The sequence below is a fragment of the Microtus oregoni genome, unplaced genomic scaffold (assembly GCF_018167655.1).
Source record: "Microtus oregoni isolate MIOR12 unplaced genomic scaffold, Mior012 000016F_ref0000370, whole genome shotgun sequence".
NCBI classification, from domain to species: Eukaryota; Metazoa; Chordata; class Mammalia; order Rodentia; family Cricetidae; genus Microtus; species Microtus oregoni.
Genome location: NW_024543075.1, coordinates 32767388 through 32792736, shown reverse-complemented (window position 1 = coordinate 32792736; position 25349 = coordinate 32767388). Strand labels below are relative to the sequence as shown.

General features: G+C 47.3%; 1 protein-coding gene across 3 annotated transcripts in view; it reads left to right on the top strand.

Annotated features, from left to right (window-relative positions):
• The window catches only part of LOC121457860 (MICAL C-terminal-like protein), a 51341-nt gene extending 29621 nt beyond the window's left edge, over positions 1 to 21720 (top strand). Inside the window, exons 7-11 of one of the 3 annotated variants that reach the window (XM_041666909.1) lie at positions 838 to 918; positions 3512 to 3605; positions 14950 to 15049; positions 18697 to 18770; positions 21434 to 21720. In XM_041666909.1, the coding sequence (XP_041522843.1) occupies positions 838 to 918; positions 3512 to 3605; positions 14950 to 15049; positions 18697 to 18770; positions 21434 to 21618 (534 nt within the window). In that variant the 3' untranslated portion in view covers positions 21619 to 21720. Of the gene's footprint in view, positions 1 to 837; positions 919 to 3511; positions 3606 to 5573; positions 5627 to 14946; positions 15050 to 18696; positions 18771 to 21433 lie in introns of those variants that run through there. The other 2 variants (XM_041666908.1, XM_041666910.1) reach the window with 2 other exon arrangements.
• The last annotated feature ends 3629 nt before the right edge of the window (positions 21721 to 25349 follow it).

The window sequence follows — 25349 nt, the reverse complement described above, 5'->3', positions numbered from 1 at the left end:
TGATCACCTGCATCCATTACTAATTGTGTCAATTTGGGCAGGTTGTCTTTCTGACTTTTGTTGTCCATATTTGTGGATACCTTCAGTCTGAGACATAAAAGAGACATCATGAAGGAATTAGCTCATTCATTGCCTGACCCATGACACTCTCCAAATTCTAGGATTTACAACCTGGCTCATGTCAGTTCTCCAGGTGAGCTAGAGAGAGCATCTCAGAGCAGGAAGCACCTCACCCTGGTCCAGATTTTCTCCAAAGATCCTCATTTATTACTAGAGGGTCCCCATGCTAAAGCCAGAACCCAAGCAGTCACCTGGGGGTCTTCTCCAGGAACAAAGATGAGACTGTGCTGAGATGTAAAAGCCAAGGTTTCCTCCCGAGGATCTTTAGGATTCTAAAAATCCTAGAAGAACAACTTCCATCCCTGAGATGGAATACGTGGGAAGCAAAGGCAGGTGGATTTCTGTGAGTTCAAGGACAGTCTGGTCCATGTAGCAAGTTCCAGGCAAGTAAGGGCTATACTGTGAGACCCTGTCTTAAAATAATAAAGATAATGCTGCTGCTGATGGTGCCGGTGATGATGAAGTTAAATCAAATTTTAACTTCAATTTTTTTATTCACAGCTCAATTCCAGTGCCACCTGTGGATAGCGGCATTCATATTTCATACAGTACAGATGGAGGTCATTGTCATCACTGTAGAAAGTTCTACTGGATGTCGTTATGCTAGAAGGCCAGCGGTGGCTTGAAGTCATGCATGGAGAGGGCAGAGGGCAATGATGAGGTTTTGTTATCCCCTTTTCTTAGTTGTGGCTTTCTCTTCTCCATTGCTTTGTATAGGAGAAGATACCCAGCAGAAGAAGGAAGCTGGAGAAGCAGATGGTTAAGAAAGAAGAATCGAAAAGACTCCATAAGGCTCAGGTCAGGAAGAAAACATGTGAAGGGTGTCCCCGGGGTGTGGGTGGGAAATCCTTCAGGAGTCAATCTGTTCTTGGGGAGATGGGCCAGGGAAAGGCCTGCCTCCCTTCTGTGAGAACCAGACTGTGGCCATTCTGAAGGTCCTGGCCCAATCCCCAGTAGCTCTGGGGAGAGGAGCTCAGGAGGTTGAACTATTCCCATCCCAGTCACCTTTCCGGCCTCAGGTTTGTGTCCTACAAAGTGAGGCTGGCATGGCCATCATCATAATCCCTTATTCCCACAAAGCAGTGACCTTGGGTGTGTCCTCAGTAAGGACAAGAATTCATCCACCACCTCCTTGACTGAGTCTCTGCTAAACTGATAGCTACTGGGGTCTGATTCTGTTTTAGGATTAGTTGAAAGCATTAAGTACCTAGTACTTCCTAACCTGATGATTTCCTCCAAGCGTTTCTGCCCAAGCTAATCTGTCAGTCTCTGTCCTGGATGAACAAAATGGAGCAGACAACATAAACACTGGCCCTCTCCAAGCCCAGTCTTGAAGAACAGTTGGACTTGAGTATATACAGACTTAGAACAATCATCTCTATTAATCCACATAGCACTGTATTGCTTTCACCACTGTATCCTTGATGTGGCCATGCAGTCTTGTGTACTCGTCAGCTTTCTGCTACAGTAACAAAATGCCTAAGACGATTAACTTTAAAAGAGGAAAGTTTTATTTGGATTTATGGGGTCAGTCATACTAGTCCATAGTCAGTTGGCCCCGCTGCTTTAGGCCTGTGGGGAGGGCCTATCTCTGTAGAGAGTATAGATAGTATAGATAGAGGTGAAGGCAACTGTTGACATGATGGCTCCAGAAGCAGGGGCAGTGAGGGCAGGAAGAGTTCTTCATATCCCCTTCAAGGGCACACTCACTCACGGTGACATGGCTTCTTTCTGTGAGGCCCTGCCTTCTAAAGTCCTCGCTGCCTGTGGTAGCACCTTGGCTGGGAAGTGGGCCTTTGGAGAATGAACACTGTGTTTACCTGTTCATGCTTCCATAGCCGCAGACCACAGCCTGGGTGGCTCAAACAACGCGTATTTCTTTCTTGGAGACTGAAGAACTAAGATCAAGGCGCATCAGGCTGGGCATCTGCCAAGGGCGCTGCTCCTGGCTGAGAGACAGCGCCTTCCCATTGCATCCTCACAGGATCTTTTTGAAGTGTGAGGAGAGGGACCAGGGAGGGGGGAAAGCATCCTTCCACTCATACAGGTAGGAGGCCCATTAGATCAGGGCTGCACGCCATAACCTCAGTGGTCTCCTCAAACACTTTGTCTCTAATACAATAACCCTAGAAGTTGGAATCTCAACCTATAAATTTAGTGGCAATTCATTTTATTCCAGAACAACCTGATAGCTGCAACCACACAACCACCAGTTACAGAGTCACCTAACGGTCTCCCTTCCTTAGCAACCTTGTGTCTTACCTGAAAGAAGAGTTGGGCTTTATCAAGACACAACCTCTTTCAAAGGCAGCAGAGAAGAGGACATGAAATTGCAAGCAACTAGCAGCAGAATTCGCATTTAATTTGTGTTTCCCACTTAAATACTCATAGCTGGGGCGAGAAGAGCCAGGTGGTGACTCATGTCCCCATTTGAGTGTCTTGGTGTTGGGGATGCCTTGACCATTGCAGCTATGATTCCAGGGGAGATTTAGAAGGATGGGTGTTTGGGGGAGAGAGATGCAGACAGATACGCCACCTGGCCTGATGGTTCATGGTTTCTTTACTGTTCCTGTGCAGCTGTGTGTAAGGACCGTCCTGCCTGCCTCCCGGTAACCCACTGCTTGAAAGCAAGGAAAGTTGGTGGCGATGAACAAAACTTACCCAAAAATGACCGCGCTCTACTTTCTTTCCTAAAGGAAAGCTGTTATTCCATGAGAGTAACAGCTGGTAAGAAAAGTAAAACATGCCCACCCAAACCCATGTATAACCCCCAAACTAAACAAGTGCTTGGGGGTCCACGGAGTGTGAGCTGTAAACATCATGGGTTCAGCACCTGCTGCTCCACCTTCAGAACTAGACGATAGCAGATCCACAGGCACATCTGTCGGGGAGTACCCGGGACCACAACCAGTGGTGCAAGGGCAGGACAAGAGCCCTTTGGAAGTCAAGGTGGGGTACAGGCTGACCCAAAAATGAACCCTGATCCCCTGGAGCAGGCCCAGGTCTCCATTTCATGAGGTATCAGTGGCTTCCTCCTGCACAACAGTACCTGAGTGGCCCTATTCTGTGCTGAGGAGACAGCCCTGGCCATTGCACCCTTGGTTAAAGTCCAGGACCCATGAGGATCCCATGGCCGGTCCAGGAACCTCCCTCCCAGGACTCCAGTGTGGTGGGCCTTGTCACAGGGTGGTTTTGACTCCTTTGTGGGTGTCATTTACACATATGCAGATGCTGTGCTCCATGGCTCATCCTAAGGACAGAAGCACCGAGGTACTAAGCTGGGGAGCTCCACGGTCAATGGCATCGCTGGTGGCAGCTAGTAGCAGGCTCGGCCCCTCTTGTACCCCCTCATCTACAGAGCCTCTCAGGACATGCGTTCTTGGTCTTGCAGGCCGTCCAGAGGCAGCTAGAGGAGGTGGAGGAGCGGCAGAGGATCTTGGAGATCCAGGGTGTGAGGCTGGAGAAGGTGCTGAGAGGAGAAGCAGGTACCGTCGGCAGGTCTTGGAGTGGTACTGGCCTTGCATGGTGGGCAGGACAAAGAGCACTCATCACCTGCTGGGGACAGGTCAACACAGACATACAGTGCCTAGTCCACTGCCTTATGCGTTTGTTTTTAATTGATTTGGTTTTATTTTATGTGTGTGCGTGTTTTGCCTGCATCCATGTCTGTGCACCAGTGAGTGCAATGTCCTCAGAGGCCAGAAGAGGGCCTCAGAGTCCCTGGATCTGAAACTACAGATGGGTGTGAGCTGCCATGTGGATGCTGGGAATGGAGCCCTTGTCCCCAGGAAGAGCAGTGTTCTTACCTGATGAGTCAGCTCTCTGGCCCCAGTTTAGCTAAAAAAAAAAAAAAAAAAAAAAACAAGTTCTAGGTTCAGCGAAAGGTCTTATCTCAAAAAATAAAGTGGAAAGTGACAGAGGAAGAGACACACCATCAACTTCTGGCCTCCACATGCATGAGCACACAGGTACACAAGCACACAGGTACATACGCACACACACACACACACACACACACACACACACACTCAATTTCTCAAAAGAGCCTTAGGCCAGGACTTTCGGTGGAGCAGAAGCCTGAACACAATGTGCTCCTTCTCTCTCTCTCTTTTTTTTTCTTTCTTGGTTTTTCGAGACAGGGTTTCTCTGTAGCTTTTGGTTCCTGTCCTGGAACTAGCTCTTGTAGACCAGGCTGGCCTCGAACTCACAGAGATCTGCCTGTCTCTGCCTCCCGAGTGCTGGGATTAAAGGCGTGCGCCACCACCGCCCGGCTGTACTCCTTCTCTTATTGGGTCACACCGTGGATTTCCTTGTGCAGAGAGTCTGCACTGGATCAGCTAGAGCAGACTCCTTTTGCTACAGCGATGACTGTTCCTGCTGCTTGAAAGAGTCACTGCCTGTCTTTCCACGGCTTAGGGATTCTGGTGGAGTGGACTGCCCTTGTTTGGTGCGTTGTGTAATAGTACTCCCAATCAAGAAGGCGCCACTGTTCAAATTTAGGACCCTCTTGTTGTAGTGGGATCTCTGGGAATGAAAAGACTATCCCAGCAAAGGGAGTATGTCTTTCATGCTGTCACTGACACGTTGCTGATCTGGGACACAGTGGGATCCGTGACTTACAGATGTCACAGCCTGTGCTGGGCCAGGGAGGTAACTCAGCTGCTAAAGTGCCCATGGTGCAGGTATGAAAACCTGAGTTTGGTCCCTAGAACTCACCAGATATTATTCACACTTGTAATCTCAGACCTCGGGAAATAGAGACAAATAGATCCCTGGGGAACCGCTGACTAGCCAGCCAAGCCTAACTGTCAATCTCCAGGTTCAAAATCCAAGGTAAACACACCTGAGGAAAGAGGTCTTACGCTGACCTCTGGCCTACACACACACATGCACACACACACACGCATGCATGCACTTGCACACATCCATGCATGTACTCACGCACATTCATACATGCAAGCATGCACACAAACACAAGCATGCATGTATGCGCGCGTGCACACACACACACACCCCTATCTCCTCACATACACATGAACTCTGTGTTTAAATTTGCTTCCCTTCATGCGGAGTGAGCAGTGACGGGTTGTAACTCAGTAACTGGTGGGGTGCCTGTCCAGTGTGCTTCATGAGGTCGCGGGTTTGACCCCTAGCACCACAAAGAAAAACATTCAAATTTACCTGTATTGGATGGGCATAGTCTTAGGAAAATCACCCACTCAACCTCTCAGATTCTTTAGTTGCAAACTCCACAGCAGCAGGCGATTTTGAGAATTCAAGGGCCATCTACCTACATCTCTCCTACATGGAGACAGTCAACAAACACTACCCATAGTCTACAAAACATTCCAGTCCACACAGATCCTTTAAAGGAAATACCTCTGTGATCTTTCCTACCAGAAACAAATTCTAGACCCCAAATGTTTAAAGCTTGTTCTGCATATCTCCCCCAGTCTCCAACAGTAAGGAGGGAGACACGATTTTGAGCCATGCCTAAAGAAATGTGGCCGGCTGCTGGTGTTGTCAAAGGTGAGTCAGGCCAGCCAAAAGATGGTTCTGTTCATTCCCTTTCTATTCTCTGTAAACTAATTACCCTGTTAGGTTTCTAGGCCTCTGATGTCCTTGTGAGGATGACGGATGGAAGTCAGAAGGGGCTAGAGACAAGAGTCAAGACACAGAGAGCATCCTCAGAGGAAACCAAGGGGAAGCCCCGCAAGGCAGGCCATCGAAGCGAAGACCCGTGCATTTGTGCGATGGTCATACTCCTCTGCGGCTCCGTAGTCCATGTAGTCCCTTGAAGAGATTGCCCTGCTGCTTGGTGAATGACCGATGCTTATTGGGTTAAGTTGTATTTGAGCTGGCCTCTGCTGCTCCCTTTCAAGGGATTTAATGAGAATTATTTAATAGGTATTATTAGGATAATTAGACAATGATCACAGTTAGGCAATAATGTTGAGCTATCAAGGTTGTGAATAACCAAATTTAGAGGCAGGCCCGCAAACAAGGAGTGGGCTGCGACAGTTAGGCGAGGCCCCTCTGTAATGACTGGGACAGCCTGAAAGGCTCTTTTGTGCCTGGGAGTTATTCATTGAATTAGAGGACTGTGCAGGGGTGTGGGGTGGAGGGTGCAGACCAAGGGCCCTGACGTCTGAGTGAAATGAGCTCTTCATTGTCCCGACAACAATTCTGGCTTTCTTTTAATTTTTTTTCCCAACAGTCAGAAATGAGTCCTCCCACACCCAAGCATGCCCCCCCCCCCCCAATTTGTTCAGGAAAAGGAAACGAAGTGAAGCAGAGAGTTAGCCATCAACCCTAAAGGACAAACCAAGGATGTCTGTGACACACAGGGTGTCTGTGCATGTGGTGGGTATCTTGGGCAAAGGCAGCAGAGAGCCCCTGTGGTCCCCCTGTATCTAAGTCACCAATAGTGACCTGGACCCCCTGAGTCCCACCTCCTTGCATGAACAGCCAGACCTCCCTCTGTCAGCTACTTGGGCTTGTCTAGATGAGACATCAGACAATGCTAGGGTTACATCATGGTAAATGCCAGCCAGGATCATGGTATGCCCTGGCAAGAGACTACCACACAGATTATGGTCGGGTGGGTCTGAGCTTTCTTTTCACGTCTGGAGACAGAAGAAAGCAAATGCAAAAGGAGAAAAGCTTCAAATGATGAAAGGTTTGTTCTCAGGGAAGATGGACCAGCCAGGCCCTTCCCTCATAGGCTCACTCACTGCGGCTGGCTGCCTGGAAGCCCACCTTGGGCTTCTCTCCTGTGGTGGAGTCTCTCAGTTTCTCCTTCACAAGGATAGCAAAGACAATGCACTTGCTGGAGGGCGCCAGCAGAGGGCAGCAGCACACACATGAAGAGTGGTTTAATGACCTTTCAGCCCAGCCAGGGAAGAGATTGGCTGCTATCCTGTGGTTTTCATCTTGCTGAGGAAACCAAGGAATAATAATTTCCTGTCTCATGTGACAGTGGGGGATTCTGGACCAAGCACAGGGATGAGCCAGGTGTTCTTGAATGAATCTTGACATCAGCAGCGTTCTGCAGTTACTGCTCCGTCAAATTTTCCCATCTGTAAAATGGATAAGCTGACAGGCTTTCCTCCAAGGGATGGTGGAGATAGATGGCAAAGGAAATGATAGGTGTGTGTGTGTGTGTGTGTGTGTGTGTGTGTGTGTGTCAGTAAAGTGCTTGCCATACTAACCTGAAGACCAGAGTTCAATCCCCACACCTCTGGTAAAAGACTAGGTATGGCAGCCCAATCCCAGTGCTGGGGAGGTGGAGGCGAGAGGATCCTAGGGCTTGCTGCCCAGTCTTATCAGTGAGCCTCAAGTCCCAGTGAAAGACCAAGAGGGAAAGTGGTTGAGGAAGATGCTTATGCCAACCTCTGACCTTCACAAATGCTCACGCACACTCTTACAGAATAACTGAAACCATTTTAGTGAAGCACTTGATAAATGGGCCTGTCACATCTTAGACCGTCAAAGAGATGGATTCTCTTTCTTTTTGAGTCCCCTCCTTCTACAGCCCAGTGACGGGGCCAATCTTCTCTTAGTGCTGGGCGTGTGTTTATCCATTTCGTTCCTATTCACTTAGAACTCCCTTCTCCAGACAGAATCGAAGCTGCTTTCCACAGATGTGTATAGTCCATGAGTTTCACATGCTTGCCCATATAAGAATCCTGGAGGAAGCCCGACTTAGTGACTCCTGCCTGTAATCCTCTCAGGTGGCTGAGGCAAGAGGATGAGAAGCTCAAGGCCAACCTGGGCTACGTGGCAGCGAGCCTGTCTCACAGAGAAGGAGGAGGAAGAGAAGAAGGAAAAAGAGGAGGAAAATAATGTCAATGTAGACGTTGAAATTTGTATTACACTGATGTATAAATATCATGTGTGTGCATGGGCAATATGGCATAGCACACAGAGGGCAACTCGCAGGAACTATTTCTCTCCTCTGCCATATGGATTTTTAGAGTCAAACTCAGGCTGTCAGGCTTGGGGCAAGTGCCATCTTACCAACTGGCCAGTTGTATTTTTGTTTTTTTTTTTAATGGTGTGTTTGTGTGTGTATGTGTATGTCTATGCACACACCCATGGAGGCCAAAAGGGGACATTAGAGTCCCTGGAGCTGATGTTGCAGGCAGCGGTGCGTTGCTGGGTACCACAAGTGCTCTTACCCACTGAGTCAACTCTCCAGTCCCGGTGAGGATTCTAATTGTCACTCTCAGCACCGCAGCAACTAAGTGAAGACAGTTCAACAGAGAGGCAGAGCCTGTGGCATGGAGGGTGCCCGTCTGACAGCTGAGCATCATTAGGGGGTGAGCTCTGGGGCGCGGATGGCCTTAGCATGCTCTCCCTAACACTTTCTTCTCTGAATGGCTAAGCAGTGAGTCTGAGGTTAGCCCTTGCCAGCCAGTCCATGTGGCTGGTTTCTAAGCTTCCACACAGCAGCAGAACAGGGGAGGAATGCAGACAGACCACAAAAGTGGAGTCAAAGGTGATGTCAACCCTGTATTTAAATATGATATTATCAGAAAAGAACTGGACCCAGGGAGGGTCTCCAGGAGTCGCTCTGACCTGAAGTGACTGAAGCAAGCAGTTTGACTGGCTTTCCCCAGATCTGCAGACGCCATTGCTGAGATTCAGTGTTTCCAAGTGGGGGAGGAGGCTTGAGATTCACTGCACAGCAAACAACAGGAGCAGCAGCGTGGTAGCACAAGAAGTCTGTCCCCAGGTCCCAGGGTGTGACACGGTGGGTTCTGATTAGTGAGTCGTGCAGTCAGTGCAGTGTGGGGTTCTGAGCACAGCCCTCTTCGAGGGCAGTCACAGGAGAGGCCCAGGCTTAAGATGCATGCATAGGCCTGCCTGCAGCACACTTGGCAAAGACACACACAGGTATGTTCACAGTCCACAGAAGATGGCATCGCTCACAGATATTGAGAACCACCTGTTACATGCCTGTTTCTGTTCCCAGCTTCGCTGTGTGTGTCCAAATATGGCCCACAGGCTGCATGAGCCCAAGACAGCTAGGAGCATAGCCCAGCACAAATCATACACTTGCTTAAAAGGCCATGAGGTTGCTTGGTCAGTCGGTTTGTAACTCACATGTGCTGCTCTCCTGTGTGAGCTTTGTAAAGAGAACATCTGTCACAATGTCAAAAGATTGGTCACTGATCTCTGCAGGCTGTATTGATAGACTAGAGGGCAACCCTCCTAAATTGATTATTTAAAATAAAACAAGTGCCGGGCAGTGGTGGCTCATGCCTTTAATCCCAGCACTCAGGAGATAGTGGCAAGTGTATCTCTGTGAGTTCAAGGCCAGCCTGGTCTACAGAGTGAGTTCCAGGACAGCCAGGGTTACACAAAGAAACCATGTTTAGAAAAGAAAGAAAGAAAGAAAGAAAGAAAGAAAGAAAGAAGAGAAAAGGAAAAAGAAATCAAGTAAGTACAGAAAAAATGGTCAGGGCAGATGAAGATAGGACCGATATTCAAAAGATAAAATAACCCATGGATATGAATCCAATTGATTGACAATCAGACAATGGCCAGGTGTGGTGGCGCATGCCTTTAATTCCAGCACTCAAGAGTCAGAGGCAGGCAAATCTTTGTGAGTTCAAAGCTACCCTGGTCTACAAAGTGAGTTCCAGGATACTCAAAGATACACAAAGAAACCCTGTCTCAACAAAAACAAAAGAAGAAGAAGAAAAAAAAAGAAAAGGAAGAAAAAGAAAAATTAATGAAGTGTAATTTTATAACCACCAAACTAAAAATTTAGGAAAACCTTTATAATGTTTTCATAAAAGGAGCAAAAATGATCTGAAAAACTTTAATACCCATGACCCAGTGAGATATTTTTGTTAAGTTTTGCTCTGACAATCCAAATTTTGTTCCCAGGACACACATGGTGAACTCAGAGAACTGACATCCACAAATGGTCTTCTGACCTTGAGAAGTGTGCGTACACACACACACACACACACACACACACACACACACACACGTAATAAAAAGTCAATAACTACTTAGTATTTAAAAAAAACTGTCAGCAATAAAGCTTATTCCCCAAACCCTAGAGCACCCACCTCTGGGTCATCATTGTTGTGAGTAGGGAACTGTAGGAGACAGTTAACTCTAAGCTCTGGGACCTGACGCTGATAGGGACTTCAGTGACGCCAGCCAGTGTGACTGAGTCACAGGCTGATGAGAAGTCAGAGGGCATGGTCTGGCATGTAGCACAGCTAGTAAGGCACTTGCTGAGTATATATGAGGCCCTGAGTTCGATGCCCAGCATCCACAATAAACAAAACCAGAGAACAGAAGGAAGGATCACAGTCTTGAGGAAATGTCCCACAGATGCGCAGAGAGTTCTGACACAGCCATTCTATGCCAGCAGCATCAGCAAGGGTGTCCTGTGCATTATAGCGAGAGTGTCCTGTGCATTACCAAAATAGCAGTGAGGATGCCCCACAGATTCTAAGGAGCCAGAAACATTGTATCTAAAGAATTAGTTCTGAGCCAGACAGTAAACAAGACTGGACTTGGAAAAACAACACACCAATACAGAATCAGAAAAGGGGTAGCACCTGGAAAGGGAAATGCTCACAAAACCAGTGTGGCTTTACAGGACAGATTGTACATTCCTTCTGCTATTTTCCATCCAGAAAACAAAGTACTGACCGCTGTGTGCCAGTCACCCCAGGCAGGCAAGGACGAGGGTGCACCAGGCTTGGTCACTTGACCTTGATGTGGAGAGTCATAGAATTTCAGTCAAGACTGTCATAGTTTGCTCTGTGCTTTTGAGAGCAATCTTGGGCAAAGTTGGATTATTATAAATGATGATTAACAAAGAGTTGATTTGTGTCAAGCTTTAGTTGTTTTTGTTGTTGATTGCTTTGTTAGTTTTTTGAGACAGAAAAGAAAAAATCCTCATGTACCGCAGACTGGCCTTGATCTCCTGATCCTCTTGCTCCCACCTTCCGAGTGCTGGGGTGCCATCCAGACACTGCGTGTTGATTTTACCATGGCAAGTGGAACCCTTCCATTGTATCTAAGAACAACGCTAAGAGTTCAGGAGCAAAGAACCTTGACAGTTGACCTAAGCAGAGGATAGGAGGAAGGATTAGATAGTTGAACTGTCTGGGTCTTCTTGGTCAGAAGTCACCTTGCTTGCCTTGGCCACACCCCTCTAGCTGAAGCCTGGCTCTAGGTGAGGAGTCACAGCCCTGTGCAGGAACAGCAGCAGCTGCTGGAACAATGAAAGAAAGCTAAGAGCCTGGGTAGGCACACCACAGTCACATCTTTGTGGATGATCCGCTCATGGTGGGTATGCCCATTGTAGGGGCGTATTAGTAAGGTGGTGGTGGTGGTTTCAAGTTGTTAGAAGACAAAGGGTCTTTTGGTTTTGGTTTTTGCTGCCTAGCTGGGTTTTAAAGATGAATGGAAGCTAACCCGTCTGAAGGAAGGCGAGAAGAATGGCTGAGGAATACTGCAAGGGGCCAGTTCCCTGAAGGGTTACTATACGTGGAGCACTGGGCTGAACATTTTCCGTGTATCATTTCATTTAACATCCCCAACCAACACTGTCTGCAGTGTCCTTGTGGAAGATGGGGAAGACTAAGGCAGAGAGATAGTAGGTGACTTGACTATCACAGGCCTGATTGACCCAGAATCCTACTCTGTCCATTCTACTATACCTACAGTGAGAGGCAGTGCTTTCTAAACTGCACAGGCTCCACGAGGGCAGAATGGGATGGGGACAGACAAACTACAGACAAATACTTCAGCGCACTGTTGTAAGTAAGAAAGCAAAATCCCCAGTATTTGATACCTTGGGAGGGCAGGTCCCCTGGTATCTTCGTTACTGTTTTGTTGCTATGATAAAGTATCTTGACAAAATACACTTAAGGGTTTGTATTTTCAGCGTGGCGGGGAAAGCCTGACCGTGGCAAGGAAGTGTTGGCAGGGCAAGGAAGGCATGGTGGCAGGAGCAAGCCTGTCTGGTCACAGTGCCTCTGCATTTGGGAAGCAGAGTAAAGGAAAGTGGAGCCTTGCTAGAAAGCCTCAAGGCCTGCCCCAGTGATCCACTTCCTCCAGTGAGGCTTGACCTGAAGGTTCCACAACTTCTCAAAACAGCTAGGAACCCCAGGTTCAACTATGTGAGCCTGTGAGGGACATTTTATGTTCAAACTATAACATCTGTAAACCTTTACAAGAAGCTGTCTCTACAGATTCCCCCAAAGAGACTTTGTCTACTAAAGAACAGAAGGCATATATAAGACACACACACACACACACACACACACACACACACATATATCAAACTGAACCAAAGTCAATAAAATCACCAATTAGTCTACTGGTAAAGGAACATTAAGTGTCTCGGTACATCTTGTGATTGCTCCGCGTGTGTTGGGGACGTCACTGTGACACAAAGGCAAGTCCCTGATGAGCAAGATTTTCAGAAGGACACATAGGATGGAAGCAAGGACATACCATCCAGGATGCAAATCTAGCTAGACCATGCCGATTCGTGTAGCAGAGCGACTGGATTTGAAAAACAAAAGCAAAACCTTCTCTACAGACAGCAAAATAGTGCTTGAAAGCTGTTTCTTTTGGACTGGGGACAAGGAAGGGGAAGCCCAGAGCTGGTGGCAGATGGTGTCGTGTTAGACGGTAAGGAGAGACGGCATTTCCAGCTCACAGCTTTTCTGTTTTCTCTATCGTGGAAAACGGTTCTTAATATAGAAACATTAAACAAACATCTAGAAGAAACTGACTCTGGATGGATGAAAAAATGGAAGAGCTTTGAAAATAGTCTTTTTAAAAAAAAGAGTGTACTACTTTTAAATTGTGTGTGTACATATGTGTGTCTGTGTTGTGTGTAGTATTGTGTGTGCGGTGTATGTGTGTTGTGTGTGTCTGTGTCTATGTTGTGTATGTTTATGTGTCTATGTATGTGTAGTATGTGTTGTGTGTGTCTATGTGTCTGTGCCTGTGTAGTGTGTGTTGTGTATGTCTATGTGTCTATGTATGTGTAGTGTGTGCTGTGTGTGTGTCTATGTGTCTGTGTAGTGTGTGTTGTGTATGTCTATGTGTCTATGTATGTGTAGTGTGTGTTGTGTGTGTCTATGTATGTGTAGTGTGTGTATATGTGTATGTGTTGTGTGTGTCTATGTGTGTGTATATGTAGTGTGTGTTGTGTGTGTCTGTGGGGAGGGTACTCCACAGAAGAAGTACATACTGCTTGCAGAAGACAGGTGTTCAGTTCTCAGCACCCACCTCAGGCGGTTCACAACTGTTTATAGCTCCAACCACAGGGCATCCAGACTCCTGTTCTTGACGCCAGCGGCGCCCACACTCACATGTACTTACCCACTCAGAGACATTTTTAAAAAAATGTGCCAGTTGGGTAAAATAGTCAAGAGATTTCCCCGAAACAGGAAAACACACACACACACACACACACACACACACACACACACACAAGCTGGTATTTAATTCATTTTAGTTAATTGGTTGTTAGTTTTTTGAGACAGGGTCTTGCTCCATAGTCCAGACTGGCCTGGAACTTACTATGTATCCCAGGTTGGCTTTGAATTCATGGCAGTCTTCCTGCCTCAGCCTCTGGGATATCAGGTGTGCCCCTCCACACTCAGCTTAACAAGATGGTGTTTAATGAGATCTATGCAGAGTCTTGAACTGGCTTAAGGAAAGGGCTCACTACCTAAACAAAGCATGGAGCACCGTTGCACCCTTGCTGTAGCGGGAAGCCAGAGGTCTTCTGTGAGCGAAGATGGAGTTAATGACGTCTATAAACCCAGATCTCAGGAAACAGGTGCGAGAGTCCCCCTACTGTCTCTGTATTTCCAGACGGTTTCTCTGTTGTGATTTGAGTCATTCTGATCACAAAGATTATCAGACACTTCCATTCAATAGATACACTAAACTCTCTCCAAATTTCTTGAGATACGTAACATAGACATCACTCTAGCCCTGACTTTGTATAAACCAAATGAACAAAACACTTTTTGACATCTCGAATTAGAGGTTGGAGAAGGGGCCCGGTGGTTAAGAGTAGTGACTGCTCTTCCAGAGGACCCAGGTTTGAGCCCCAGCACCCCATGACACTCACCACTGCCTGTAATACCAGTTCCTGGGGAAACTATTGTCCTCTTCTGACTTCCGTGGGCACCAGGCATGCACATGGCGCACAGTTAAGCCTCTGTTTAATAAAGGGACATATCTATGTTGTAAGAATGTAGGAATACAAATGTGTCTCCAGGGAGACTCAATTCTAACTGTAGCTTTTTTCACCATTTGGATTTTCCTCAGCGGGGAAAGAAAATCAAAATGCCAATCACCTGTCTATGATCCATTGTGGTGTGAGCAACCCTGGCTTGGGCAGGGACAGCACACCACCTGGGTCCTCTGTGTGAGTCTGATTTCCAGGGGGGTGATGGGGTGAGGAAAGGCACGCAGCTAGGACTTCGCTGATGCAGAAACGTCCGTTAATTTTATGAACACAAAAGTAGGCAGAGATGAGTCCTTTGTAGTAGGAGTAGTAGGACATCAGTCATCACAGGCATGTGACCTTGGAACTGAAGTAGTCAGGTCCTCCGTGCCCAGGAGGACTCCCCCTGAGCAGGCAGGCACAGGTGGGTTTCATTTGTGCTGCTCATGACCTTGAGGCCTCCACAGGGTGCCGGGAGCTGCTTCCTGCCGGGCCCTGCTTGCCACAAACAAGGCCCGCTAAAGTGGCTCGGAAGCAGTTTGATCATGAGACAAGAAATGCCAATCTAACCCATTTGCCATTGATTTCTTAAGCAGATTCAGGGACACAGGATGAAGCCCAGCTTTTGCAGGAATGGTTTAAGCTGGTTCTGGAGAAGAATAAATTAATGCGCTATGAGTCGGAGCTACTGATCATGTAAGTAAGACAACATGGATAACAGTGAGTGCTAACAGCCGGGTAGCTGGGCGCGGGTGGCTCACCGTCGTTGGCTGGAGTCCCGGGGTTTTCTTCTTCGTGCATACGGAACAGTGATTGAGGCAAATTGGTATTTTGTGTCTTGCATATCATGCTGGCATTAGTGGAAAGAGTCTTTAGTGTCCTCTCTCTCTTCCGAGTTCAGTGGCTAAAACAGATTTCAGTAGCAGGTCAGGAGCAAGACGGCAGCTGGACCATTCCTGGCCCCCAGTAACAAACCATCAGTAGGGATGCTATTTTTGGCCTATGTGTGAGCCATGGGAAATCTGCCTGACCACTTCCTGGTGGCTTTAACAAAAGAAGGGCTGAACACTGGCTGTCTGGGATCTGTCTTCTTGGAGAAAGGGCTGGTAGCCTGGTCAGCTGGTCAGAGTGAAGACTTATGGTTCACCACCCAATCCTGAAACAAAGGATGCTGCCAGCAGTCTGGAGATAGAAAATGGCCTTGAGAATAAACCACTGAGTTCCAGAGTTAGGTTGGGAGTTTTCGTTTATGTTGTTGGTTTTGTTTTCACTTCAACCCTGAGTGGTCATCTGGGAAGCTTTGAGAGGGGGGTCCACTCTTTCCTGCCAGGTTCTGAACCAGGTGAGAAATAGGTAAACCCTCCAAATATTACCTTTATTATTAGTAGTGACTAATGACCGAGGCTGAGAACCCGGGCAGGCTCACTAACTAGTTTCTTAGGGTTCTCATAGCAGCAGAAACATTTCCCTTAGTCTGGAAGCCGGAAGTCCACGTGAAGGGGTGGTTCCCTTAGTCTGGAAGCCGGAAGTCCACGTGAAGGGGCCCGAGGGAGCCGCTTTCTCCCAGATCCTCGCACAGGGACTCCTTCCTTGCCTCTTCCACGTCTTGTGGCTCTAGGCGTTCTTTGGGGGTGGCCGTGTCGCACAGCCTTCTCTGTGTGTCTGTGTCTTCTTGTCTGTCTCTTCGAAAGTCTTCTCACTGGGCTCAGGGCTCACTGATATAATCTGGAATGTAGCCATCTCAAGGTCCCTAACCACGTCTGAAAGACCCCTTTTAAAGCAACATCCGATTCACTATTCCCAGGGCTTAGGATGTGGACATGTCTTTCTTATTCAACCTTCTACACCAGCCAAATCTCAGAAATGGATATAGCTACCTCATGAAAAATGGAAGGGGACCTACTTGATTTTTAGGGGAAAGGTTTTATCCTAGACCCTTGGGTCTCAAGGTCAATGAGGGGGTGATCCCCAGAGACTATTTAGCAAAGGCCAGGGAGATGTGCTTGGTTGTCACACTTGTGGCTGTGACCAAAGGCTACTGAATACAGGCCAAGGATGCTGCTAAGCTTTCTTCCTGTAGTTCACAGGGCAGCTCCTCCTGCCACCTACATGGACTCAGCAGCCTAAGCGGGCAGCACTGTGAAATCTTACCAAAGCACGTAGCAAAGCCTAGGGAGCCTGAGAACACATGCTTGCCATAGATAGACCGAGTCTGGGAGAGAAGAAGTGAGGTGAGCATGCCCTATCTATCTCTCTAAAATCTACCTGAGGGTGGGGATAGGAGGGGCTGAAGGAGGGGGCCAGGAGTTACAGTCACTACTCACTACCCCCTGGAAGGGAGTGCCAGGCACAGGGAAATCTAGCAATCATTTGAGTATCTGTCCATATCTGCCTCATATGCAGCCATACTGTCTGCATTGGAGTTAGGTCTGACTTGTAGTCCTTCCAACAGAAATTTATCAAGAACATCTTCTCTGCACTGGGAACTCAGCTGGTTTCTATAAAAACAGGCTGTAGCCAGGCACCTTGGGTGGTGCAAGCCTAGAACCTCAGCCCTTTGGAGGTTGGGGACGGGCGGGGCAGAGAAGTGAATGCATGACAAGAAGGGTTCTGTGAAGGATACAAGAGTCTGTCTTGGGGAGGAGGGAGGCGAACTGGGGCTGCAGCCAAGCCATCAGCTTCACCAGAGAGAGCTCTGGCCAAGGACTTTCTCCTCTGTAAGAGGTCAAAGAGGACAACCGGGGTGTGTGCACTGGACAGAGGCACGTTTGAAGGGTGGGGCTTGGTTGGAGGAAGACCTGTGTGAGCAAGGAAAGATGTCTTAGATTGGCATGTCAGGTCAGACCCCTCAGGAAGCAAAGTTAAGGCAGAATGAGTGATACGTGAGATTCCTTGAGGAGGACTCCTGTGAAGGACAAAGAGAAAGGAGACAGGATAGTGGGAGAGTCTTGGGCCCTACTGCAGTTCTGATTCCTTGTAAAAAACAGAGGGAGGGAGGGAGGAAGGGAGGGAGGGAGGGAGGGAGGGAGGGAGGGAGGGAGACTTGGGCTGGAGGAGTTCTGCTTGTGAATAGCTCTGAGACCCAGCCAAGGCAGAGGAGCATCAGAATAGAGTGCCCATCAGAGAGCTCCGTGTTTGGAAGGACTTGCCAGTTCTCACACCACTGTGATGCTTAGCCCATGGCTGGGAGTCACCCAGGAATAACAGGACTTCAAGGAGACATTGAAGCTGATTCTATAGCAGCCTCTTTGTTGCTAAGCTTCTCCCAGAGAGTTTCCTCTGAGATCTGAGCTACCACCATCTCCGAGCTCCTGCAGAGGACCCAGGTGTCAGTAATAAGACAGGACTTTAGCTGAAGCAGCTTTAGAAGGAAAAGTAGTAGCAGGTCTGGGGATGTAGTTCAGCTGGTAGAATGCTTGTCTAGCATTCGGAAAGCCCAGGGTTCAAATCCCAGCACCACCGGGTTAATGGCACACATCTGTAATACCAACATTGTATGTAGGGGCAGAGGGGGTGGCAGGAAGTGCAGAAGTTCAAGGTGACATAGCAAGTCTGAGTCCAGCCTGCACTACAGGAAACCCCATCTCAAAAACAAAGGAGCAAAATAAATACGGAAACTACTAGCAACAACACTGTCACGGGTACACATGCAACCACAGGTCAGGTCTGGAAGAGCAAGTCCCAAGAGGAGGAATGGAGGGACCCATTCCCAACTGTCAGTCTCTCTGTGGCCCCGGGGAACAGTGTCCCCAAGCCCCTCTACTGTCTCACCCTCCGGGTCTGTGGAGTGCATTGCTGTGGACCCTTCAACCCCATGGGGGCCACTCAGTGCTTCTCCCCCTTACAGTCTTTTCTTAAGGATCATGTGACTCTAACTACCACCTCTTGACATCACATCTGTCTAGGTCCTCATTTCTCTGCTGAGCTCTGGAGTGGCATTTGGGAGTCCCCCAAACGATGCATGGGCCAGCATCTGGGGAGCTACAAGGGAGGAATGCCTGAGACATCCCCAGGCTCTGAAAAGTCAAGTCCCTAGCTGGCTGTCAAAGAGGACTCAGCTCCACTTCCTGCTCTGCTGGTCCCCCAGAGCAAACCTCAAGGAACAGTTTGGTGGCCTTCAACATGACCCCCTCCAGCCATTTTATCTTCCTCAGATCCAGCAATCTCAGTCGTCTTTCTAGGCACCTCTAGTGGCCCCAGCAGTAGCAACACCTTCTGTTTAGAGATATTAGAATAGTCCAGTTTTAATGGGAAAAAGCCTGTGCTGGCCACTGTTTGTGGCTACCTCCATTGATGCTTCCACAAACTCCCTATTAATGGCGGGGACATTTTCTTGTCCTCAGGGCCCAGGAGCTAGAACTAGAAGATCACCAAAGGAGACTGGAGCAGAAGCTACGACAGAAGATGCTCAAGGATGGTGAGTGTGGCACAGGTGTGGGGCCCCTGCTGAAGACACGCCCACCCCAGGACCTTTGAGCAAAGCATGCTATAGACTGGTGGAGAGCCCATCCTGCCTTGCACAGCCACCGGTCTGAGAGCCAGAGGACAAAGCCAGCCTGTTCCTTGACCACCTCTGAAGCCCAGCAGGTCTCTGGCTGGTGTCATTCACTTGTGAGAGCCACATTTCCATCATCCTGTGTGTTGATAAAAATAAAGCAACTTATTTTAATGTTTAAATGTATGCTTGTTAAGGTGGAGTCTTGTGGTGTAGCCCAAGCTGACCTTGAACACCCAGGCTTCCTGCCTCTATATATTTGTTACTTTTCTCATGGCTATAACCAAACACCTGAAGAGGTTTGTTTTGGCTCACAATTTGAGGGGGCACTGTCCACCATGCCTGGAAGGCATGGCCACTGGCGGGTCTGTGGTGGGAGGAGCATGCAGCACCTGTCTGCTCTTAATTAAGTGGGACGCAGAGATAGGCTAGAAGCAGAGCAAGACTCTAAGCATCCCCTCCCCGACCATGATCCCGTTCCTCCAGTGAGGTCCCACCCCCCAAAAGATCAGAAAAGCTTCCAAAGCAATGCCGCCATATAGGAACCAAGTGTTGAAACACATGAGCTGGTGGGGGAGATTTTCCTACTAAAACCATACTGCTCAGCCTCTTACCTACTGGGGTCCCCCGCATATACCACCATGCCCAGCAAGCACCATGGTATCCATGTATTTACTTAGGCTTGGCAGATGACAAAGACCAGCCTCTCCCCACTGGGAGTTTGTGATCTCAGTGGGAGAGCGGTAGCCAGATCCGTCATTACAGTACATGAGGACCGTAGAAGTCTTCCAGGGGGTGGGGCCCAGAGAAGCCAGGCCTGGGAATAAGAATATTCCCTGCTGGCCTTGGCTGGGACTGTGACAGGGCATTGTGCATGAGACAATTGTCCAGCCAGTACTTAGGAATTCATTGACTCCAGCCTTAAGAGCATCTTTCTGAGGTGTGCCTGTGGGTTTGTGGGCCTGCTCTATGATGACTTCCTTACACTGACATCTTACAGGTCTAGATCTCACAGAACTCGCATTGTCCCAGCCTTACTGAGTTGCCTGGTACTGGGAAAGCACACCACATACTAGCCACCGGCAGTTTTGGTTAAGTATTTTATCCATGTCTTAAGATTTGAAAAATCGAGTCACAGTGAACAGAAATAATCTCTTAAGGTGAGAACAGCTGGGCTCCAATTTAGCAGGAGACCACAAGCTCATCTCCCACCCATGAAAGTGATTTATAGCCCCCCCCCCAATTGAAACTCTCCCTCTGAAGTTGGCCTTAAATTGCAGCCTTCCTCAGCCTCCCAAGTACTGGGACTACAGGCAAGCACCAACATACCCAGCTCAGACTGTATTTTTTTTTAAACTACACTTTTACTTATCTGTGTGTGGGGGTGGGGGACACAATGCCCCCCCCAGCACACATGTGGAGGTCAGAGGACAGTTTGTGGAAGCTGGTTCTCTCCTTCCACTGTATGGGTCCTAGGAATTGAGTTCAGGTCATTAGATAAAGGTGCTTGCTATCAAGTCTATCTGCTGAGCCATTTCTGTTTCTAAGAAACCCTATAGGGTGGCACTATATAGCACTATTAAGAAAGGTGTACAAGGAAGTCATAATGGTGCATGCCTGTAATCCCAGCAGCAAAGAACAAGAGGGACCTTAACTAGAACAATGTGGAACCCAAGAACCAACTCCTGAAAATTGTCCTTAGGCCTCCGCGCACATGCTGTAGTGGTGCCTGCCTCTAATCCCTGTACTTTGGAGGTAGAGGCAGGAGCATCAGGAGTTCAAGACCAGTCTCAGCTATATAAAAGTTTGAGACCCGCCAGGGATAGAGGAGATGGCACACACACACACACACACACACACACGTAATGTTTAAAACAAAACAAAAGGTACAATTTATTATTATATACAAATGGCAGAAGAGTTGTTCTCATTGACATAGGAGCCCCTGATGCAGGCAGTTTGATTTGATGTGGCTCAGCTGTGCTTAGGAAAGCAGCCTTCTCCTGTTTGGTGTCTTCCTTAGAGGGGAAGGAGGGTTAAGACTTGACAGGGAGCCGGGCGGTGGTGGCGCACGCCTTTAATCCCAGCACTCGGGAGGCAGAGGCAGGTGGATCTGTGTGAGTTCGAGACCAGCCTGGACAGGCTCCAAAACCACAGAGAAACCCTGTCTCGAAAAAAACCAAAAAAAAAAAAAAAAAAAAAAAAAAAAAGACTTGACAGGGTGTTGCTGAATTAAATTCTCTTTCTCTCAAGTGCCCCTACACACTCATATACACAAACATGCACATGCAAACATATGCATGAACACACATGCACAAACACACACGTGCACACTATGTGTGCACACACAGGCACATGCACATGAACACACACACACACATGCACACATGTGAAATTTAAGCTGACTATGGCACAAAGTGCCCACGTTTCTCCTCCGTGGCTTTAAGGGCAGCTCCTTGATGTTAAATTCACTTCCTTGTATAGGATATAACAAGTCCAGAACAATTGTGAACTCCCACGCTAAGAATTCTCCTGGCCCCAGTCTTACCTGAGGGCTGATTTTTTTTTCTTCTGCTTTTCTTTAGAGGGCCAGAAAGATGAGAATGATCAAAAGGAGGAGCAAGAAATATTCAAGCAGATGATTCAGGTGATTGAGCAAAGAAACAAGCTTGTGGATTCTCTGGAGGAACAGCGTGTCAAGGAAAGAACCCAAGACCAACACTTTGAAAACTTCGTTCTCTCCAGAGGCTGTCAACTCAGCAGGACTTAGGTGCCCCTCCCTCACTGAAGCCAGAGAACCAAGAGCGCCACCCTTTCTCACCCAGGCACTGAATTTAGAAAGGAAGAGAGGAAATTAAATGCCTCTCATATGAGTTCCGTGTGGTAGTTCATATTTGTAATCTCTGCTGAAGAAAGCTGAGGCAGGAGGTTTGCTGTGAGTTCCAGGCTAGCCTGCATTATACAGGGAGATCCTGTCTCAAAAGACAAGCATCTTTTTATAGGTCTTATAGCTGTTTTGGCTTCCCTAAGGTTTTTCCCAAGTCTTTAATGACCAAGTGACAAAGGCCCTTGAGCTCAGCAGTGCACATGAGCCAGTCCTGAGAGTGGAGGCGATCTTGGCAGACGGCCAGCATTGTTTGCTCCCTGGAAAGTCACACAGGCTTGACCTCCCCACTGCCTTTGTCATTTTCTTTTATAATTCATTGAGTTACATGTTTTAAGACTTTTAAGAAATGCCTTTTCATTAATGCGCCCATATTTGTCTTTTTCGCACGGCTGACCAGTTTCCAAATGTCAGGACACAGCAGCAGCAGTTTAAAGATTAGCGTAATATTTAAATTGTGTTTCCAGAGAAAGCAGAGAAACCCTGAGATTACTGATTAAATAAAGCCAATAACTCATATAGCAGGTGTTAATTCAATCCAGGGTGAATTTAATTTACCAGGTATATTTATAAGCCTTAATATAATATACATAAGCAATGAGAGTTGAACAAAACATTTGAGCCTTAATTTAATTTTTTTTTTTTGACAATGGAAAAAGGAAATAAAACTTTAAGTCTGTGCCAGCGAGATCCTTGGTTTTCACCAAATCCGCTACCATAAGAAGCCTGTTGTTCCCAAAATGCTCTACTTCTAGCCCTGGATCATCATAAGTGCTTCTAGGAAATGAATGGTTTTAAAGTGCTTTCTGAGGGAGCTTTGGTGATGGCAGAAAGGGAAGCTTTCATTTGTTGGCAAAACACCGGTGAGCTGGCATTGCTACTGGAAAACACACTGTGGTCCCAGGGCACCCAGTTTTACCATGGTTGTCTGTGGTCCTATTAAGTGCATAACCTCTTTAAGACAAAAAAAAAAACCAAAAAAACAAAAACAAAAAAACAAAAACACACTTCTGACTTCCAGGTAGAACTGAAGGCAGTGTGTCCCCATCAATCTAACTCCAAACTGAGTCAGGAGCATGTGTATGCGTGCATGCATGTGTGTGTGTGCGTGCGTGGCATGAGTGTGTGCATGCGTACATGTGTGTGCGTGTGTGTTTGTGTGTGAGACATTTTAAATCTGCAAAAAATAAAATGTTTGTGGATTGAGTGGCCGTTACCGAGCTGCTGGGCTTCCTTGCATATTTGGACAGTGCGGACAAGGAGGAGAGAAGACAAGAATGGTGCTATGTTTGTCATAGAAGAGTGGATTGTTCTCCTTTGATGGAATTCTTCAAAGATTTAGCTGCTAGTGATGAGAGAGACTAAAGGACTCTTCAGTGTGTGCCTGGCCACTCATATCCATGAGTATTTAAATGTTTCACCAGACTCGGGTGCTTTGTAGCTGCTGACTAACTGGTGACTGGATTTTTCTCAGTGTAAGCTGACTCATTAATTACTTCCATCTGAGGTGTTGTCTGTGTGCTCCAACCTGGCTGGGGGTAAGCCAGATCTAGATGCATATAATTGGCCCCAGTCAGCCAGTACAACCCTCTATGGCACCCTAAAGTTCAACAGTTGTCTTTACTCCCTTCTCTTCCTTTTTTGTTTTTATTTTTATTTTTATTTTCTAGAATCAAGTCTTCTAATGGGTTCAGTTCTAATACTGGTGAACAGTGGAGCCCTTTTCCTATCTACCTATTAACCTGCAAACACTGCCATTTCTGGCTCTGTATGTATTTGCATACTTAGTGGACATGGGTCACGTGATTGCCCATCCTTCAGATTCTCCTAGGTTACCATTTAGAGAGGCCTTTCAAAACAAAGATATTACCATATAAACAGCATAAAGCCTAGATGTTTGAGGCAGTGATTTGCATAGTAATAAAGATGTATAAAGAACACCAAAATAATATTTTCAGCCAGGCATGGTGATACATTCCTTTTAATCCCAGCACTCAAGAGGTAGAGGCAGGTGGATCTCTTTGAGATCCAAGACAGCCTGATTTACATAACGAATTCCATGTCAGCCAAGGTTGCATAGACAAATCTTGTCTCAAAAATTATTTTTTCAGCCCCCAGGCATTGAGAAAAATATTGGATACACAGGAATAAGCTCATTTTGAGAAAGAGATGTGTAACTCCAGTTTTTATTTTCCCAGTTAGTTGAAAGCACACTGTATGATGTCTGTGTGTATTTAACAGAGGATATGAGTTTCTGGTGCCTAGGGTGTCATTGTGAAAAAGAATTGGCACTTGTTTTAACTAGTTATATTAAAAGGGATTCTCCCAAAATGGCCTGGAGAGAGGGCGATCTTGGCCCTACTGTTGGGTTATCAAGCTGTGGCTGCTGGGTTGCTTAAAAGAGTTTAATTTCTTCCAACGGAGAATGTTCTAGACCCTTAAAATGTTTTGTGCGATGGAGCAGGTTTGTGAAAGGATTCTGAACTGCTCCACAGAAGAGCCCCAGAGTAGAAAGTCAAGAAGAAACTGGCATCAAGCTCCAGCCTGGGGTCATATTTCACAGCCAGCCTCCCACGGCATCTGAAATCAAGCCAGACAGGTTTTTATCGTCACGAGCTCATAATTTTACCCACGCTGGATCAAGAATTGTTCTTAAGTGTGGTCTCTCCAACTATCCATCTATTGATCTACTTATTCAACATTCTCTGAATGTTGGTGAGGTGTTGGGTGTCAGGTTACAGAAAAGGGGGTTGCCCTCCTCCACCTCCAAAGAGATACACAGGTCGGGAACTCACTGCCTTCCCCAAAGAAAAGCATTTAAAAAAAAGAAGGAAGAAAGGAAGACAAAGAAAGAAAGAAAGAAAGAAAGAAAGGAAGGAAGGAAGGGAAGGAAAAAAGAAAGAAAGAAAAAAGAAAGAAGGAAGGAAGGAAGGAAGGAAAAATGCTTCTCTGCTGACTACTGTAGTCTGGCAATAAAAATAAGCTCGTGTTGCTAAAACTATGAAAAATCCCATCAGGTTGTAGCGTTTCATTTAGAGCTCCGTGCTGGCAGCGTCAGGCTGCTCGTATTCAATCAATGGCGAGCTGCAGCATGTTAATTGCCGCTGAGAAAGGAAGTGGCAGGTGGCGCCAACTCTGATGAGCTACGACGCAATTGATGTTTTCTGCGTTTGGGGGGCAAACGACAATTCGGTGATGTCTCTCTTCCCAGGCAGCAGATTGATAGGCTTCTCCTTCCAAACTGAAAATGGCAGCCTGCCCCACCCAGGTGGCAGATCGGAGAAACCACCTCAGCTGGGCAGAGGTGGCAGGGGGCAGCTGGCGCCGCCGCACGAACGGAGAAAGTGGCGGTCGATGAATGTGGGCAAGATTCAATGTGGGAACTGATTGTCCTCAGAAGGTTCACGTGGGGGCAAAGTCTCCTATTTCACCTCCCCTCGCTGCTGACAAGCTCGTAAAAGATGAATCTGCCGCGACAATTGGCAGCTATTCATGTTGATGGAAACGTGTTATATGTGCATGGCTCTAAATACCGAAATGAACCCTCAAATAAATGGTTTTGTGTCTCAGGAATCAAAACATATTCATGTGGGCTTGCCTGGCCCCTCTGAGGGCAG